General features: G+C 43.5%; 1 protein-coding gene and 1 long non-coding RNA gene across 12 annotated transcripts in view; one reads left to right on the forward strand and one right to left on the reverse strand.

Annotated features, from left to right (window-relative positions):
• The window catches only part of SAP130 (Sin3A associated protein 130), a 72,963-nt gene that overhangs the window by 47,323 nt on the left and 6,745 nt on the right, over nt 1–18,895 (forward strand). For 9 of the 11 annotated variants that reach the window (XM_072960777.1, XM_072960779.1, XM_072960782.1 and 6 more), the window contains 3 exons: nt 6,849–7,207; nt 11,268–11,516; nt 11,695–11,820. In XM_072960777.1, coding sequence (XP_072816878.1) covers nt 6,849–7,207; nt 11,268–11,516; nt 11,695–11,820 — 734 coding nt within the window. The remainder of the gene's footprint in view (nt 1–6,848; nt 7,208–11,267; nt 11,517–11,694; nt 11,821–18,895) is intronic. The other 2 variants (XM_072960780.1, XM_072960781.1) reach the window with 1 other exon arrangement.
• LOC140696308 (uncharacterized) lies at nt 7,983–11,670 on the reverse strand. The gene is made up of 2 exons (XR_012072452.1): nt 11,615–11,670; nt 7,983–8,214 (listed from the first exon to the last, which is right to left on the reverse strand). It is a non-coding gene; the product is annotated as an uncharacterized lncRNA (long non-coding RNA).

Below are 18,895 nucleotides of genomic sequence, written 5' to 3' on the forward strand. Positions count from 1 at the left end.
TATTTCCTTTCCAGTTATGAGGTTCTCATTTTTGTAGCATCCTGCTTCTTTTCTATTTAGAGTAGACCTGTCAGTATTTCTTTTAGCATGGGTTTAATGTTGTTAAACTCTTTTAGTTTTTGCTTGTCTGTGAAGTTCTTTATCTCTCCTATTCTAAAGGATACCCTTGCTGGATAGAGTATCCTAGGCTGCATCTTTTTTTCATTCAGGACTTTGAATATATCTTGCCACTCGCTTCTAGCCTGTAGTGTTTGTGTAGAGAAATCAGCTGAGAGCCTTATGGGGGTTCTCTTGTAACTCACTGTTTGATTTTCTCTTGCTGCCTTTAGGATCATTTCTTTATCCTTGACTCTGGCCATCTTGATTATAATATGTCTTGGTGTGGGTCTGTTTGGGTTCTTCCTGTTTGGGACCCTCTGAGCCTCCTGTACTTGGATATCTGATTCCTTTAGGTTTGAGAAGTTTTCAGTCATGATTTCTTCAAATACCTTTTCAATTCCCTTTGTTCTTTCTTCCCCTTCTGGAACCCCTATTATGCATAGATTGGCACACTTTATATTATCCCATAGGTCCCTTATATTGTTTTCATTGGTTTTTATTTGTTTTTCTCTCAGCTCTTCTGATTGGGTGCTTTCTGTCGTCCTGTCTTCTAGGTCACTTATTCGTTCCTCTGCATTATCTAGCCTGCTTTGTACAGCCTTTAGGTCGGCTCTCATCTCAGCAAATGAGTTTACTAATTCTACTTGGTTCTTCTTTATAGCTTCTATTTCATTTTTGACATATTTTATATCTCTAAACACTATTTCTTTCAGTTCCTTCAGTACTTTGATCAGTCCTTTTTTGAAATCTTGATCTAGTAGGCCATCAATGTCTATTTCCTTGATCGTGCCTTCAGGGGATTTCTCTTGATCTTTTAATTGGGAGTGGTTCCTCTGCTTCTTCATATTGCTCATATCTGTCTGGCACTGTGGCTTAAGGAGTATCAGTTATCTTGTTCTCCTGGAGACTCTGTGCTCTTAATGATTTTATCAAGAGGTCTTTATGTCTTTGTCCTGTTTCAGGAACTCGGCTTGCTGTTTCCAGAGGCCCTCTGTTGGCGCCCTCATGTGTGCTGCTCCCAGCGGCTGTCAGCTAGCAGATCACGCCCCCTCCCAACATTGGGTCAGGGGCTGAGCTCTTATCCGGTGGGTGGGCGGGTCACTCCCCCTCCCGATGCTGCAGTCAGATGCTGGGCTCAGGGGAGGCAGGTGGGCGGATTGCGCCCCCTCCCAGCAACGTGGTCAGGTGCTGCGTTCCTGCCAGGAAAGCGGGTTGCCACCCGCCCTTACCTGGCACCGGTCACTCCGCTGCTCTGTGCAGCTGCCAGCTCCGCCTTGGGTTGGTGTTCCGAAGGCCAGCTCAGGGGAGACTGCGGAATGGCCCTGCCTCTGCTCTGGCCAAATCATTAGCTCCTTGTTTGTCTTGGCGGCACGAGTTCTTTGAGGTGCCAGGGCAGAAAGATCCTACCTGCCTCTAGCTGTAAACAAGTCTCAGTCCTGCCTAGGAGGTTGCGGAGCCCCCAGGTGTAGATTCAGGGCTCGGCCCCGCCCCCGCCCGGGCGCTCGCACAGGAGGAGATGGCGGCTGTGGCTGCGCCGCGCCTCTCTTCTCGCAGGAAGCGCCAGTAATGGCGGCGCAGTTCTGAGGAGACTAAGGCTACTGCGCCCCTCCCCCCAGCCCACACCAGGAGTGTTGTTTTGCTTTTTTCGCAATTTATGGGGGACCGAGGTTGTTCTGCTCCGCATCCCCTCCCAGCCACGGCGCGCAGCCCCCTGCAGTCCCCCGGGGCCGCCTCAGCGCAGTCGCCCCTCTCCTCCACCCGGCTCGGGCGGCCTGTGCCGGCCCCCAGCTCCCGGCTTGGGTCTCGGGCTGGGTGTCACGGGGACCCTTTGTGCCCGTTTAACACCCTGTCAAGGGGTGCTTGGGGCAGATCTGAGCCTTAGAGGCTCCCCCTCCGTCCCACTGACCTCTCCGTTGGTGGGGGGAGACCCAGCAAACGAGCGTCAGTCCTCCTTTGCCATTCCCTCCCCGTGGGATCAGTCCCGCACTATTTTGCATTTTCTTCTTTCTTTTTTCCTTTTTCCTACCAGATTTTTGGCGTCTTTGTCTTTCGAAGAGGGCAGTGTTCTTTCGGAGTTCGGCAGGTGCTCTGGTTGGCTGAGTGGGTCCGTAGATGTGAGTTTTGGTGTATTTGTGGGAGAGGTGAGCTATAAGCGTCCTTCTCCACCATCTTGCCTGTAACCCCTCGGTATTCTTATTACTGTCCCAAAGATCCCTTAGGCTCTGTTTATTTTACATCCTGTTTTTTTTTTTATTTTATTTTTGTTCATTTTCTCAAACTGGATAATCTCAATTGATCTGTCTTCAAGTTTGTTGTCTCTTATGCCCACTGACATGTGCTTTTGAAGACCCTCTAGTGGTTTTTTTTTTCTTTTAACTTTTATACTTTTCAACTCTGGAATTTTTGTTTTTTGTTTTTTTTAAATAATTTTTATCAATTTATTGACATTCTCAATTTGCTGAGACATCATTTCATGCCGTTCTTTAGCCATGATCTCCTTTAGTTCTTGAAACATATTTAAAATCACTTAGTTAAATTCTTTTGACTAGTAAGTCTAACATCTGTGTTTCCTCAGTGACGATTTCATGAATTGCTTTTTCCCTGTTTCTGAACAATGCCTGTCACTTTACATACCTCAGGACTTTTTTGTTGAAAACTGGACTTTAAACTGTATAATGTGGCAAATCTGAAAATGCCCGCTTGTTGTAGTTATAGTTGGTTGTTTAGTGACTTCTCTGATCTAATTCTTTAAAATCCTTAGCTTTGTCTAGTGTGGTCACTGAAATCTCTGCTTGGTTTACTGTGTAGTCAGCTGATGATAGAGCAGATTTTCTTTAATGCCTAGGACCAGTAAGTCTCTGTCTTTGCCAAGGAGGGCTGTGTGTGTCTTGGATCCCCCATCAACACGCGGGCAGGCAGTTTGCAGCTCTGCTTTGCCCTTCTCCTCCTCTTTGCACAGGGCCTCAAGGTCAGCCAGAGGTGAGAGCTTAGGGCCGTGTCAGTTCTTTCTTGGGCATGTGCACGGCCCCACGTGTGCACACGGCCCCACGTGTGCACACAGCCCCACAGCTATGTGTTTGTTGCCTCCTGGATTGCCAGAAACAGAGTTTTTCAGAGCCCCTAGGGATATTTCATTCTCCAGCATTTCCTTCAGGTTTTGGGGTAGCTCGTTGTTTGCCCTACCCAAAAGGATGTTACCATCATCTCAGTTAGCCAGGAAGCTGATCCATTGCCTCTGATTTTTTTCCAGAAACACCCTAAGAGAAAGGGCATTTGCACTGACAAGCTCCAATTCAGGTCACATAAGACAGTCTTGCAAATTGGACCAACCAGACAGGTCGCGTAACGATAATTCTCTGGTAAAGAGGGTTTGTAGTGGCTCCAGCCCCGCTGGCTGGTTTTCCCTGTGAGTGTGGACTGTTGGCTGATAAGCCTTCCAGGGAGTTGGAAGAATGGAAAACAGCAGTGCAAGTCAACACGCCACACAGTTTACTGTTCTCACTAAGATTCAGCCTATTTTCTTGAATAATTTTGCCAAATTGTTGAAAGCCTTCAGCTAATTTCTGGTGTTCCAAAAAAGTTCTGACTTTTTTTTTTTTTGGCCAGTTTTCGGTTGCTTTTATGAAAGAGGATTTTCAGAGGTCCTAACTCCCATATTTTTGCTGATGTCTTTGATTACTTTATCTTTTAATTCTCTTGAATTCTAGAATAATCCTTAACCTCTACCCCATCCTTATTTTTAAAACACTTACTCTGAAATAATTTAAGACTCAAAAGAAGTTGCAAAAATAGTACAGAAAGTTCCCATAATACGCTTTATCTAGCAGCCCCCAATGATTACATCTTACATACATCTAGTACATTTTCAAAATGAAAAAAATTGGCATTGGTATAATGCTGCTGAATTAACTGCAGACTTTATTAGAATGGCATCAGTTTTTAAAATGCATTTTTTTTCCTTTTTGCATATACTGCTTTGGAATTTTACCACATGACTAGATCTGTAACCACTATTATAATCAGACTCTGGAATTGTTTCATTACCACAAAGACATTCCCTCATGTTCTCTGTGTGTGTATGTGTGTGCGCGCGCGCACATACATATACATATATATGTACATACACACGTGGCTTATTTTCACTCAGCATAGTACTTTTGAGAGTCATCCAAGTGGTAGCCTCGTAGCAGTTTGTTCTTTTTTGGATGAGTAGTGTTGTGTCATGTGGATGTACCAGAATTTCTCTGTCTGCTTATTGAAGTCCACTGGGGTTGTTTCTAGTTCTGGGCTATTACAGAAAAAGCTGCTGTGAACGTTTGTGTACAGTGTTCTTGGTAGACACACATTTTCATTTCTTTAAGGTAGAAATCCTAAGAGTGCAGTTGCCAAATTAAGTTGCATGATATGTGTATTTTTTTTTGAATTGTATAAGAAACCTCCAAACTGTTTTCCTTTTTTTTTTTTTTTTTTATAAGTAAAGGTAGATTTATTTAGAGAGAGAACATACTGCATAGAGTGTAGGCTGTTTCCAAAGGCAAGAGAAAGGCCACGACGTGTAGGGGTTGGGAGCTCAGGTTAGAGTAAAAGTAGATACACACTCCATAGACAGGGTGCGGGCCGTCTCCGAAGGGGAGGGAGTGAGAGAGGTGGCCAGGACTGTACCGTTTTAAATTCACACCTGCAACACATGAGACACTTTTGTTCTTCAGCCCTGCTAAGTTCACTGTTAGTGCTCGGAGGGCTTTTCGCAGCTACAGTTGCTACGCATCCTTCCTGCACTTGGTACCACAGGGAAAGGTGTTTTCACCATTCCGGCAGGTGTGTGGCTAGGGGTGGTCTGTCATCGGAGTGTTGCTTTGCTTGTCTCTAATGGCCAGTGGTGTTGAACATCTTTCTGCATGCTTAGTAGCCATCTGAATATTCTCTTTAGCAAAGTGTGTTATTCGTGTCTTGTACCCTAATTTTACAATGGGATTGTTTGTTTTCTTACTGTTTACAGAGTTCTTTATATCTCCTGAATATAATTCCTTTATTAGGTGTGTTTTGGTTGTTTTTTTTTTTTAAACCCTCTTAACCATTTTTAAGTGTATGTTTCCGTGGTGTTCAGCATATTCACACTGTGGTGCATTTGATCTCCAGATCGTTTTCACCTTGAAGAGCTGTAACTACAGACCCCCTATTGTCCTTCCCCTCAGCCCCTGGGAACCACCATTCTATTTCCTTTTTCAATGAATTTGGCTACTCTGGGTACTTCATATAAATGGAGTCCTGCAGTCCAGACATCCGTCAGTATGCTCAGGGCATTGGTCCATGACCCTCGCCCCTGCAGGTACCAAAATCCCTGGGTGCTCAGGTCCCTTGTATAAAACGGCACACTATTTGCGTGTAACCTACACACACCCTCCTAGCTCTAGGGGACTTACAGGTGACTTCTAATACCTAATACAGTGTAAATACTGTGTAAATAGGAGCTGGCATGCTGCAACTTCAAGCTTTGCTTTTTGAAACTTTCTGGAATTGTTTTGTTCCCTAAATATTCTCAGTTCACTGTGGTTGAATCTGCAGGTGCAGGGCCTGCGCATGTAGAAGGCCGACTGTGTTTGTCTTTGTGATTAGCTCATTTTACTTAGCATAGTGGCCTCGGGCTCACCAAGTATGTGCTTTGCAAATATTTTTTTCAATCTATGCCTTGTCTTTCCAACCTCTTGAAATGGGCTTTAGCAAAAACAAGTTTTTTATTTGGATGAAACCCAGTTTATCAGCTTATTCTTTTATAGATTGTGCTTTTGGTATCATGTCTAAGAACTGTGATCTTGGGTTTTCTTTTGTATTTTCTTATAAAAGTTCCATACTTTCGCGTTTAGATTTATGAACCATGTTCAGTTCAGTTTCACATATGGTGTGAGGTTTGGGTCAATACTGAATTTTTTGCCCATAGAAATACAGTTGTTTTTGGCCTTGAACTTGAGGGTATTGTCATGTGTTGCTTTTGATATGCTGGAGTTTCAGCAGTAGTAATGTAAATAGGTAAACCTTTATAGCTATTAAATGAAAAATTTACTTAGCAAATGTTTAAGAAGAATTTGTAGTGACATAAATGAATTCTTCTTATAAAACAAAAAACAGGATATACATTTTTGAACACTGTATTTGTTGTTACTTTCGATGTCTGGAGTCTCTGGCAAAACATACTGGAAAATTATAAGAATGGTGTCCCTGGGTAGAGGGCTGGGTGTGTGAAGTGGAGGGAAGTTATTTTCAATTTGTATTCTTTTGGATCTTCGCCATGTGCATGAGTTTCCTCTTTTATAAAAAATAGGTTTACAAGGAGCTACATACGAAGTGTGAGTATAACTGTAAGTTTTTTAAAAAAACTCTTAAGGCAACATATGCGTTAAGGAGGTCTTGGAGGAAAAAATACATGAAGCTAATGAAAGTTGAGTCAAGAAATAGAGTTTTAGTTGTGCTATGTGTTGAATTGGGCAAATATTCATCCTCTGAGATGTTGCAGATTAAGGCACTTTTCTGTCATTTGCTACATCATCTTTGCTTTTGTTTCTTCTTTTTTTAATTGAAGTATAGTTGATTTGTATTAGTTTCCAATATACAGCACAGTGATTCATTTGTACACGTATATATATTCCTTTTCGTATTCTTTTTCATTACAGGCCATTACAAGGTGTTGACTGTAGTGCCCTGTGTTCTGCAGAAGGACCTTGTTGTTTATCATCTTTGATTCTGTGTTTCAGTGCCAAACCCAAGTCAGAAATCCACGTATCAATGGCCACTCCTGTCACTGTGTCTATGGAGACCATGGCTAATCAAAACAATGACCAGCCCACCATCGCCGTCCCACCCACCGCTCAGCAGCCCCCACCGACCATTCCAACCATGATTGCAGCAGCTAGTCCCCCGTCCCAGCCGGCGGTCGCCCTTCCAACCATTCCCGGAGCCGTCCCGGTCACTCCACCCATCACCACCATTGCCGCCGCCCCTCCGCCGTCAGCAGCTGTGGGTGGCAGTCTCTCATCCGTCTTGGGCCCTCCTGTACCTGAGATAAAAGTTAAGGAAGAAGTGGAACCAATGGACATCATGAGGCCGGTTTCCGGTAAGTTCACTCTCAGATGCTCTCTGTTGGCAGTGGCCCCTTCCCTCATCCACACCCTCCTCAGAGTCCAGACTCTCATGTGACCCTCAGCCAGGGAGTCTGACTCCTTGGTGCCCGTTTTTAAATCTGCATTTCATTCTTTCTTCATAAATAGAAAAAGTATTAAGCATCTTTGAAAACTAAATCCATTTTGCTGCCCTTTTATAATTAATTTTATCTCTTACAAAGTCATGAGAAAGATCATCATTTCAACAAGAGTATCTTTAAACATATCTTCTGTATGCATTAACTAAATGCTATCATGTTGAAGGGACTCAAGATATGGTCGTGGCTAAATGCTGATTAATTTATAGCTTATTCCCTACCGATTTTTGTTGCCTTGCGTATGCAGTAACGTAAGTTTGTTGAAAATCGTCTCTTGATGATCTTGTGACTAGTAAACTCTTAAACCTATTCATTACCTTTTCCCCCTCATCTTCTCAGCTCTAAACTTCCAGTTTGTGAAAGGCAGGTCACTTTGGAGATTCTCTATTTTGTTTTCTGGGTTTTTTAAATAATGTGTTGTGAAATCTTATCTTTCCTGACTACAAAAGTAACATTCAGGGTATGAAATTTGTGAAATACAGACAAAGCCAAAGTGGAGAGCAAGTTGCTTTGCACTGTGGTGGCCCCGTGCCCCCATCCTTGCCTCTCTGTGTGGAGGTCCCCATCTCCCGTGCCCCATGCTTAGTTAAGAGATGTGGCCACGCTGCATCTGCAGGTTTTAAACCTGCTGTTCATTCGTTGGCTGCTTTATTTCCATTTATGGTGCCTGCATTGTCCTCCTGTGGGACCCACATGTAGTCTCCGCACTTCCATGGAGAGGCACGGTGGATAACTTCGGAGGAGTGATGTGGTGGTCCCCGCCTTGCTGTGCGTCTGTCATTCTTGAAAGTTCCCCTCACCTCTCTCTGCAGGGAGCCAGCAGGAGTCCTTCCTCAGCCGCAGGCTCCGCACCAGACTTTGTTCTACCACAGTAGAATGAAAAAACAGAATCACACTGAAGGCACCGCCTTGTACAAAACAAACACACCTCCATCCTTGGGAGCTTATATTCTAGCAAGGGTGCCAGGCAGTGAAATACAGCTGGGGCCAAATATGAGGGAAAGCTAGGGCTAGAGCTGTGATTTTTTAAAGAGTTTAAAGGGAAAGCCCTACTCAGGAAAAGATCTTTGAGTAGGGACATTAAAGAGATGCTGACCACGAAGATCCCTGGAAAAAGAGCTTTTGAAACCAAGAGAGCAGGAAGTGCAGAAGCCTGAGATGCAGCCTGCCTGCCGTGCTCAGCGAGCAGCAAGGAGGCGGAGGCAGGAGAGCTCAGTACGGAGGGGGTGGCAGAGACAAGGTCAGAGAACCAGGGTCACGGCGGTGACAGCCTCTGGGCCACCGCCAGGACTTTGGCTTTGCCGAGGGTGGCAGGGGGACCTGTCATTAGAGGGTTTTGAGCAGAGGAGAGACATGAGGTCACCTCTCCTCTCAACAGAAAGCCCTGGCCGCTGTGCAGAAACACCGTGGGGACGAGGCTGGAGGTGGGGAGATGTGTTTTGAGACTGCTGCGTTACTTGCAGGGAGCGGGTGAAGGTTTCGGCCGGGGAAGTGGCAGCAGAGGTGGTTGAAGCAGACAGCTCCTGCATGGATTTCTGAAGCAGAACTGAAAGGATTGCCTTACAGCTTGGAGGCTGTGAGAGAAAGGCATTAGTGTCCACTGTGAAGTTGTGGCTCTTAGTGATGGAGGTGTCAGCTAAGGGGCAGGTTGCAGGGACGGCGTTTGTAGGTGGGGGGGGGGTTGCTCTGGTGAGCTCGAGGTGTCCGTCAGACCTCCAGATGGACTCACCAGGTAGGCAGTTGGATCCCTGAGCCTAGCTTTTCGAAGAAAATTAAGTTGCCAGTAGAAATTGGGGGGTAGTCATTGTATGTATGAATTATGTTTCAAGCCACGAGCTTGGATAAGATCACCGGAGGAATGAGCGCTGATAAGAAAGAAGCAGTTGTGAACTGAGCCTCAGGGCCCTGCACCATTTTGAGGCGGGAGCAGAGGCAGGAGCCAGCAAAGGAGACCGCATGGAGGGGCCGGAGTGACAGGGACAAAACTTGGAGTTGGTGATATTCTGGAAAGCCAGGACAGAAATACTACAGAGAAAAGGGTCCCAGCTGTTGAGACCAGTGAAGGTGAGGACCGAGCAGTGACTGATGGACTTAGCAACACAATGGTTGTGGAGATCTGGAGAAGAGCAGCTTCCATGTGATGGTGTTGGGCACAGCAGGGTGGGGAGTGGGTTCAAAAGAAAAATTCCTGGGAGTGGAGTATCAGAGACAGCACTTGAGGGGCTTGTTATAAAGCGATAGCAAAAGGAAGGGCACTCAGTACCCGGAGGGAAATGATGCCGAGAGGAAGTAGGATTTGTGTGTTCACGAGAGTGACAGAATAGGGCGGGAAGGCTTGGTGCTGCAGGGAGAAGAGATGAGAGTCCTGGAGCCGGGTCTGAGGAGGTGAGAGTGGGCGGGGCTCCACCTTCACTGAGAGACAGGAGATTCTTGGTCACCATGCAGGTAAGGCAGGTGCTGTATGTGGTGGGAATTTACGGCCGTTTCCTTCTGATTATTTCTGGGGTTTTTTTCTTCCAGTAAAGTAGAAAGCAGGGTCATGAGCTGAGAGTGAGGATGGTATTGGAGGTGTAGAGAGTGAATGACTTGGCAGACATGGGGGTCTGTCCAGCAGCAGCGACGGCCCACCCGAGCTCGGTGAGCACGCTAACCTGAGCCCCATCAGCCCTGCTTCATGTCTTTCTCTGGTCCACCCCTCTGCATAGGTGCAGACTAGTTGGAGAGTTGGATTTAAGCTGTTGTCCTTTTGCTCAGTGAGCGCAGTGAAGCAAGAGAGGGGACAGTAAATGAGTAAAGCAAATCAAATTGATGGGAGAATTAAAACCCAGGGAGAGGAGGGAGGGGACGTTAGAGGGATGAGAGACAGCAAAATAGTGGTGTGATTACTGGATAATAATTTCTGATGGGGTCAAGGAAGTGTTGGAGGTGAGTTACTGAGAGGAGTGACCTGGAAGGGTGGTTGGTTTGGGCTGGAAAGTCAGATGCTGGAAGCTGAGATGTGATGACGGGGCTTAGGGTATGACTATGGGGAGTGGGTGGCCGAGGAGCATGTGGAGGGAAAGGATGGGCCCGGATGCGGTGCAAGAGTTGAGGCCTGAACACACATTGTTGACTTCATCCTAAGAATGCCGTCTGTCTGGAGGCAGTGGTTCAGGAGTGCAGTCTCCGAGGCCAGCCGCCTCCATCCGCCCCCAGCTCACCTGCTTCCTGCCCGCGCAATTTGTGCCGCGTTTTCTCATCTTTTCAGCTGGCGGATAATAGAATGCCTGCTTGCTCAGATTATTTGTAAGAGTATATAAGATCATGGGCTATCGCCTAGAAATTAATGCTCAGAGGCTTGAAAACTAGTGGCTTGAACATGGAAGCTTTTGTCATCTCCCTTGAAGCAGATCCTGAGGCAAACAGTCCAGAGATGGTATGTGGACTCCATAAAATTATTAGAGATCCAGGCCCCTACTACCCTCAGCCTTTGACCCTCGTGCTCCTGATTCAAGATAGCTGCTGGAACTCCAGCTATCTCATCTGAGTCCCAGGGGCACCGAAAGAAGACAAGTGGGTCATGCCTTCTTGCTTTTAAGGAAACCTCTTGAAAATGCTACAGAGCACTTGCATTTGCATTGCAGACGGCCATACCTGACTGTGAGGGAGACTAGTAAATGCAGTTTCCGCTGGGTTGCACGCACCCATTTCCCAGGAGGGCTCCTCACTTGTGCTAAGGAGGGTGGAGCTGAGGTGTTAGGAAACCATTGGCAGCCTCTGCCACAGTTAGGGTGCTTAGCACTGTGCTGGGCACCTGGGAGGACGCAGTCAGTGTTAGCTTGCCTTCCTGTCAGTCTTCCACATGGATGGACACCATTGACGCTCCCCACGACGTGTGTGGGTTCTCACACGCGTGCACACTCTTCTCCCTTGACAGCAGTTCCTCCCCTGGCCACCAACACCGTGTCTCCATCCCTCGCGTTGCTGGCTAACAACTTATCCATGCCGCCGAGTGACCTGCCGCCGGGCGCCTCCCCGAGGAAGAAGCCACGCAAGCAGCAGCACGTGATCTCCACGGAAGAGGGGGAGATGATGGAGACCAACAGCACCGACGACGAGAAGTCCGCTGCCAAGAGCCTCCTGGTGAAGGCCGAGAAGCGCAAGTCTCCTCCCAAGGAGTACATCGGTAATGCCCGCTCGGCCAGCTGGGTCCCCGGACCTCCCCCCACAATGCAGTCCCGCCGGAGATGTCCCACCCGGGGCTGTGTCCCCGCCGGAGCGCACCTGCAGGGGCCGTCCCGGGGGAACTGCTGCAGATGGGTAATAAGCTGTTCAACACCTTCTTTTTCTTCTCTCTTGAATAGATGAAGAAGGTGTGAGGTATGTCCCCGTGCGTCCAAGACCCCCCATCACTTTGCTCCGCCACTATCGGAACCCCTGGAAAGCTGCTTACCACCACTTCCAGCGGTACAGCGACGTCCGGGTCAAAGGTCAGTCTCCCCAGAAATGTCCGGTGTTCATGCAGGTGGCTGGTCTTCCAGTGGGCTGTATTGAAACCACAGTAGAATAAAAAGACAGAATCACAGTTTTCCAGTTTCAAAAAGAGCCATAAATTTTTGTTATAAAATCTTGAGACTTTAGCAGGGGAGGGTAGAGCTCAGTGGTAGAGCACATGCTTATCAAGCAAGGTCCTGGGTTCAATCCCCAGTACCTCCAATAAAAACAAACGTGTAAATAAATAAACAAACCTAATTACCTCCCCCGTCCAAAAAAAAATAATAAAGTGAAATCTTGAGACTTTAGTGTTTAACTTAAGCAAAATATTCAGTTGAGTATAAAATTTGGAAAATCATCCTTTGCCTCAGAAAGCTGTGTGCACTTTTATTGGACACTCAGTCTAGGGAGTAAGTGACAACATTGCTTTTAGTTAAGTTCATGTGTTACCAGCTCCCCAGGTGGTGACAGACGACCTCCTTAGCCCTTAGCCCCTAGAGTCGTTGGGGAAGAGCCCACTAGATTATTTGAAGCAGTCCACAGTAGTCCCTTGGATGCTCAGATATACAGGTGTCATAAGCCCCAGGAAGTTTATTTTCCAAAAGACCTTTTGTTTAACATGTGTGAAGCTCTTGGAATGGTCCAGGGCAGGCGCTAAGTAAATGTTTCTATTGTTAAGCTTGAGAATAACATCCTAATAAACCCACACACATGTGATAAAAATGGCTAATGGTACCTTGCAAATATCTGCAACTATTTCTATGGACTTTGTACCATTAATCTCAGGTATAATTGTTTGCACAGAAAGTTTATGTTTTCAGAGAATTGGTCATGTTTCCCGTTCCCTCATATAAACTCTACTTGGAAACTTCTCTGAGGGTTTCCTTGACCCTCAAGATGAGTCTGAGTTGGATGGTACTGACTCGTGCCTGTTAGCAAGAGTGAAAGTCCTGGCGGTTCAGTCTCTGGACAGAAGCACAGAGGGGGCTGCACTGCCCAGCTTTTCTTCCTCACAAGTATACCCCAAGCTTTGAAAAGAGGGCGGGATTTCACACCCTCTTTGGTTTGGCAGAAGCAGGACCTGAGCCGCTAAACATCTCTCCACACCACGAGAATTCCATCCTAGCAATAAAATACTTACAGTTTTCCCTGGTGACACTTTAAGCCATATTAGAAGGTTCTTACTGCTTATTGGGACTCATTCTTCAAGAGCTGTCTCAAGAAAGATAATTTGACAGCTGAAAATATTAGTAATTCCTGAATCTTCTCTTTGGATATGTACGTATTTATCACCTTGTGCCAAGTCTTTTTTTTTTTTTTTTTTTTTTTTGGTGGGCAGGAGGTAACTTGTTTTATTTATTTATTTATTTTTAGAGGAAGTACTGGGGATTGAACCCAGGACCTCATGCATGCTAAGCACAGACTCTACCACTGAGCTATACCCTCCCCACCTCCAAGTCTTTTGACTATTAAACTTTAATTGAACTGCTTTGGCTGAACTTTAAAGTCATATTCATATAAAGAAATCAGGATGGAATTCTAAAAACAGGTAATTCACAGGAGGGAAAGAAGAGAGGAAAAGGGAACAAGAAGCACAGGAAACAAACAGAAAACAAGTAATAACAGGGCAGACTTAGCTTTACATGTCAGTAATGACCATAAACAAAAATAGTCTGAATATACCAGTTAAAGTACAGATTGGCAACAGATGCTGACGGAAATGTGGAGAAAAGGGAACCCTTGTGCACACTTGGTGGGAATGTAAATTGGTGCAACCACTGTAGAAAACAGTGTGGCGGTCTCTCAAACAGCTAAAAATAGAATTACCATCTGACCCAGCAATTCCACTGCCAGGAGTGTTCTGGAGAAAAGGGAAACACTAATTTGAAAATGCACCCCAAAGTTTATAACAGCATTGTTTACATTTGCCAAGACATGGAAGCAACCTAAGTGTCCATCAACAGATGACTGGATAAAGAAGATGTGGTGTGTATACACAATGGAATACTTCTTAGCCATAAAAAAGAATGAAAGTTTGCCATGTGCAGCAACATGAATGGACTTGGAGGGCTTATGCTAAGTGAAATAAGTCAGACAGAGAAGATAAATACTATATGATATCACTTATGTCACAGATACAGAGAACAAACGAATGGTTACCAGTGAGGGGAGGGGGCAGTAAAGGGTTAGGGGAGTAGGAGGTACAAACTGTTGTGTGTAAGACGGGCTCAAGGATGTATTGTACAAGATGCAAAATATAGCCAGTATTTTGTAATAACTGTAAATGAAAAGTAACCTTTTAAAATTGTACAAAAATTTAAATTTTTTTTAAAAAACACAGATTGGCAGAGAGGATAAAAAAAATAGTTCCAAAGTTCCAACTATATTCTGTCTCTGAGAAAGTTCAGATACACTATATGGATAGATTGACAGTAAGAGGATGGAAAAATATATACAGTGCAAAAATTAATCAAAAAACAAGAGTGGCTATATTAATATCAAATAAAGTAGACTTCGGAGGAAGGACAGTTACTAGAGACAAAGACACTACATACCAGTTAAAAATATATAGGCAACAAAAACCAAGAGCTTCAGAATACATGAAGCAAAAACAGCTGAAAGGAGTGATAGACAAACGTGCAGTTATAGTTAGAACGTCAGCAGCTCTTGGCAGTTGGCAGAAGTGCCTGACAGAAAATCAACAAGGATATAGAAAAGGAAAGAAGGAAGGAAGCCAACCAGCATCACGCAGACGTTTGCAGAACACTTGAACAGCAGCAGAACACATGCTCTGTGCACTCAGGACAGGTAAAGATGGACCACACTCAGAATCATTAACCTCAGCAGATTGGGAAGAATTGACAACACATACAGTATCTTCATTGACCATAATGGGAAACAAACCAGAAATCAGTGGCAGAGCAGTAACAGGAAAACCTCCAAGCCATGAAAGTTAAACAGCACACTTCTGCATAACTGGTCAAAGAGGACATCTCAAGGGAAATTTTTAAAAATACTAAAAACCGAATGAAAATGACAAAGAAGAGCAACATAAAGCAAGGACGGGAAGAAAATAGTAAAGGAAGCAGAAATCAGTGAAATTGGAAACAAAAATAATGAAATCAGTGAACAAAGCGAATTCTTTGGAAAAAATTGGTAAAATTAATAAATCTTTAGCAGGACTGATGAAGGTAAAAGAAGACATGAATCATGAGTATCAGCACGAAACAGGACATTACCACAGAGTATGCAGCCATTAAAAGCATAATAAGGAAATACTACAAAGTTGACCACTTAGATGAAATAGACCAATTCCTTGGAAAATCAAACTACCAAAACTCAACCAGAAACAGACAATCTGAATAGTCCTATAACTATTAAATCATTTGAATCCATAATTTAAAATCTTCCAAACAGAAATCTCCAGACTCAGATACTTTTACTGAGAAATTCTGCCAAACATTTAAGGAAGAATCAACACCAATTTTCCTGATGCAAGAATGAGACAGAGTACAAAGATAGAAAGCTACAGATCAATATTCCTCAATGAATACAGAGGCAGAAATCCTTAACAAAGCGTTAGCCAATTGAATCAAGCAATACATACATAGAATTTTACACCTTGATCAAGTGGGATTTGTTACATTGATGCAAGGCTAGTTCAGCATTTGAAAGTCAGCTTAATTCACTGTTATTAATAGGCTATATAGAGGGGGGAGGATATAGCTCAATGGTAGAGGGTGTGCTTAGCATGCACGAGGTCCTGGGTTCAATCCCCAGTACCGCCATTAAAATAAATGAATGAATAAACCTAATCCTCCCCCTCAAAAAATAGGCTGTATTAATTTCTCAGGGCTGCTACAACAGAGAACTACGAACTAGACAGCCTAAAACAACAGGTTTATTTTCTTACAATCCTGGAGACTGGGAGTCCAAAAATCAGAGTATCAGCAGGATCATGCCGTCTTTGAAGACTGTAGAGGAGAGTATTTCCTTGCCTCTGGTCATTGCCAGCAACCCTGGGTATTGTTTGGCTTGCAACCACATTACTCCAATTTCTGCCTCCATCTCCATGTAGCATTTTTCCTCTGTGTTTCTTGACTCTTTGGCTTTAGGGCCAACCCTAATTCAGTATGGCTTCTTCTTAACTTGATTACATCTGCAAAAAGACCCTCTTTCAAATAATGTCACATTTGCAGGTACCAAGAGTTAAGACTATAACATACCTTTTGGAGAGAGCAGTTCAATCCACAATGAAAGCAGAAGAAGAAAAATCACATGATCATATCAATTGATGGCAGAAAATTTCCTTGACAAGATTGAGAACTTTTTCATGATAACATCTCATAAATAAGAAAAGAGGAAGACTGCTTCAACTTGATAAAAGATCTGCCAAAAAAAGAGAGAGCTAACATTGTATTTAATGGTGAAAGACTGAATGCTTTCTACCTGGGATTAGCAAATAGACGAGGCCAAGGCTGTCTTCTCTCACGGCTCTTACTTAACATAGATATGGAAATTCTAGCTAGCCTGGAAAGCAAGAAAAAGAGATAAAAGGCTGTACAGATTGGAAGGAATAAGTAAAACTGTCTCTATTTGCAAATAAAATTATTGTCTACACAGAAAATCTCAAGGATTATACCCCAGAAATCTCTGGGAACTAATAAATAATTTCAGCAAGGTCACAGAATATGATATCAACACACAAAAATCTACTGTATTTGTAGAAACCTGGAATAAACTTGTGGAAATGTACTGAAAACATACTATCATTTATAATTGTCTCCCCAAAATGATATACTTAGGTACAAATCGAGCAAAACACATACAGGACACATTTACTGAAAATGGCCAAATGCCAATGAAAGAAATGAAAGAAGATCTAAAGAAATGAAGAGACCTACAGCATTCACCGTAGGAAGAACTCAACATAAAGATGTCACTTCTCCCTCGATTGATCGATAACTTTTACTACAGTTCCTACCAAAATCACAAAGGTTTTTACATACAGTAAAACTTATCCTAAACATTATATGGAAAGGCACAGGAACTAAAATACAGTCTTGAAAAACAAGAAATCATTCTTACCAATAATAAATCTAATTTAGCTACAGGACTCAAAACAGCATCATATTTGCAGAGGGATAGATGTGTAGATGATTAGAATAGAAAATGCAGAAATAGATCCTTGCAAATATGCCCAACTGGTTTTTGAGCAAAGCACAAAAGCAATTTAATGGATAAAGGAGAGTCTTTTTAGCAAATGGTGCTGGGCATCAAATGTTTTCCCAAAAAAAAAAAAAAAAAAAGAAGAAAACCTCAACCTAATCCTCACACCTTATACAAACTACTCAACATAGATAAAATGGATAATAGATTTAAACACAAAATACAAAACTACGAAACTTTTCAAAGAGAACCTAGGGTGTGGTGAACAGTTCTTAAGGCATGACACCAAAAACACCATCTATAAAAGAAAAACAGTAAATTGGACTTCATAAAAACTTTGTATCTGTGAAAGACCCTGTTAGGAGGATGAAAAGCAAGCTCTAGACTGGGAGGGAACACTGGCAAACCACGTATCGCATAAAGGATTCATGTCTAAGATATATTAGAAAATCTCAGTACTTAACAGTAATGAAAACAATAATCCAGTTAGAAAATGGACAAAGCATGAAGAGACATTTCACCAAAGAGAACATATGGATGGCAAGCCACTGAGATGTTCAGGGGAACATGAATCCTAGTCCGTAAGTGTGGGCTGTGTAGTGACTTTCATCCAAAGTGTGCAGTGTGGAAGAGGATGGGGGAAGAGTAACGTTACAGTGGAGCACCTGACAAATGTCACCTCAGCCAGGTGATCAAGGTCAGTGTCGGTAGCAATGAACCACGTTAATAGTACGTGCCCTTCACAGTGAGGCTTCTCTGTCTCCTCTCAAAAACCCGTAAGCACAGTCTAATCCTAACAGAAACATTGGACAAATCTGAATAGAAGGGCATTCTATGAGATACTTAACCAGGACTCTTTAAAACTGTCAGGGTCATCAGAAGCCAGGGAAGTCTGAGAAACCAACAAGCCAAGAGGAGTCTAAGGAGACATGACAAGGAAGTATAATGTGGTGTCTTGCCTGGATCCTGGAACAGAAAACAATGAAATCTAGTTTTTACAAAATGTTTATCCCTAGCTGTTAGAGGAATTTAAATTGAGATACCTATCAAAAGAGCGGAAATTAAAAATACCCCTAACGCCAAGTGCTGGTGAGGATGTGGAGAAACTAGATCTCACATACATTCCTTTGAACATTTTGAATCTATTGTCCCACTGCCCTCCAGCCTCCATTGTTTCCTCTGAGGAGTCGGCTGTTAATTTCATCCACTATCTTGTAAGGGATGCTTCATTTTTTTCTCTTGCTGCTTTGAAGATTTTCTCAGCTTGGAACATTTTTACTGTGATGTGTCTGTGAATATCTTTTCATTTCTTATACTTGGAGCTCCTTGAGCTTCCCCGGTATATAGGTGATCGTCTTGCAGAAAATGTGGGAAATTTTCAGCCATTTTCTCTTTGAATATTTCTTCTCCTTTCTCTCTTTTTTTCTGGCACTTCATTACCATGTGTTGCTGCTCTCAATGGTGTTTCACATTTCCCTACAGCCCTGTTCATTTTTCTTCTTTTCTTTTTTCCCTCAGTTCTTCAGCTTGCCTGACCTCTATCCATCTGTCTGCAACTTCACTAATTCTCTTTTGTACCAGTTCAGATCTACTGTTGAGACCCTCTACTGGATTTTGAAAATTTCATTGTATTTGTTTTAACTTAATATTTAACCAAAGGCAAGATTTTTTTTCTTATTGACTTATTTATTTATTGACATATAGTGGATCTACAACGTTGTGTTAATTTCTGGTGTCACTTTTGTACTTTTTAACTCCAGAATTTCCACTTGGTTCTTTTCTTAAGAAGTCATTTCTGTCTTCTTAATGATAGTCTCGATTTAATGGGACATGATGATCACACCTTCTTTTAATTCTTTGCTCATGCTTTCTTTTCATCCTGTGAACTTACCTGTTATGGCT

This window comes from Vicugna pacos, chromosome 5, assembly GCF_048564905.1.
Source record: "Vicugna pacos chromosome 5, VicPac4, whole genome shotgun sequence".
NCBI lineage: Eukaryota > Metazoa > Chordata > Mammalia > Artiodactyla > Camelidae > Vicugna > Vicugna pacos.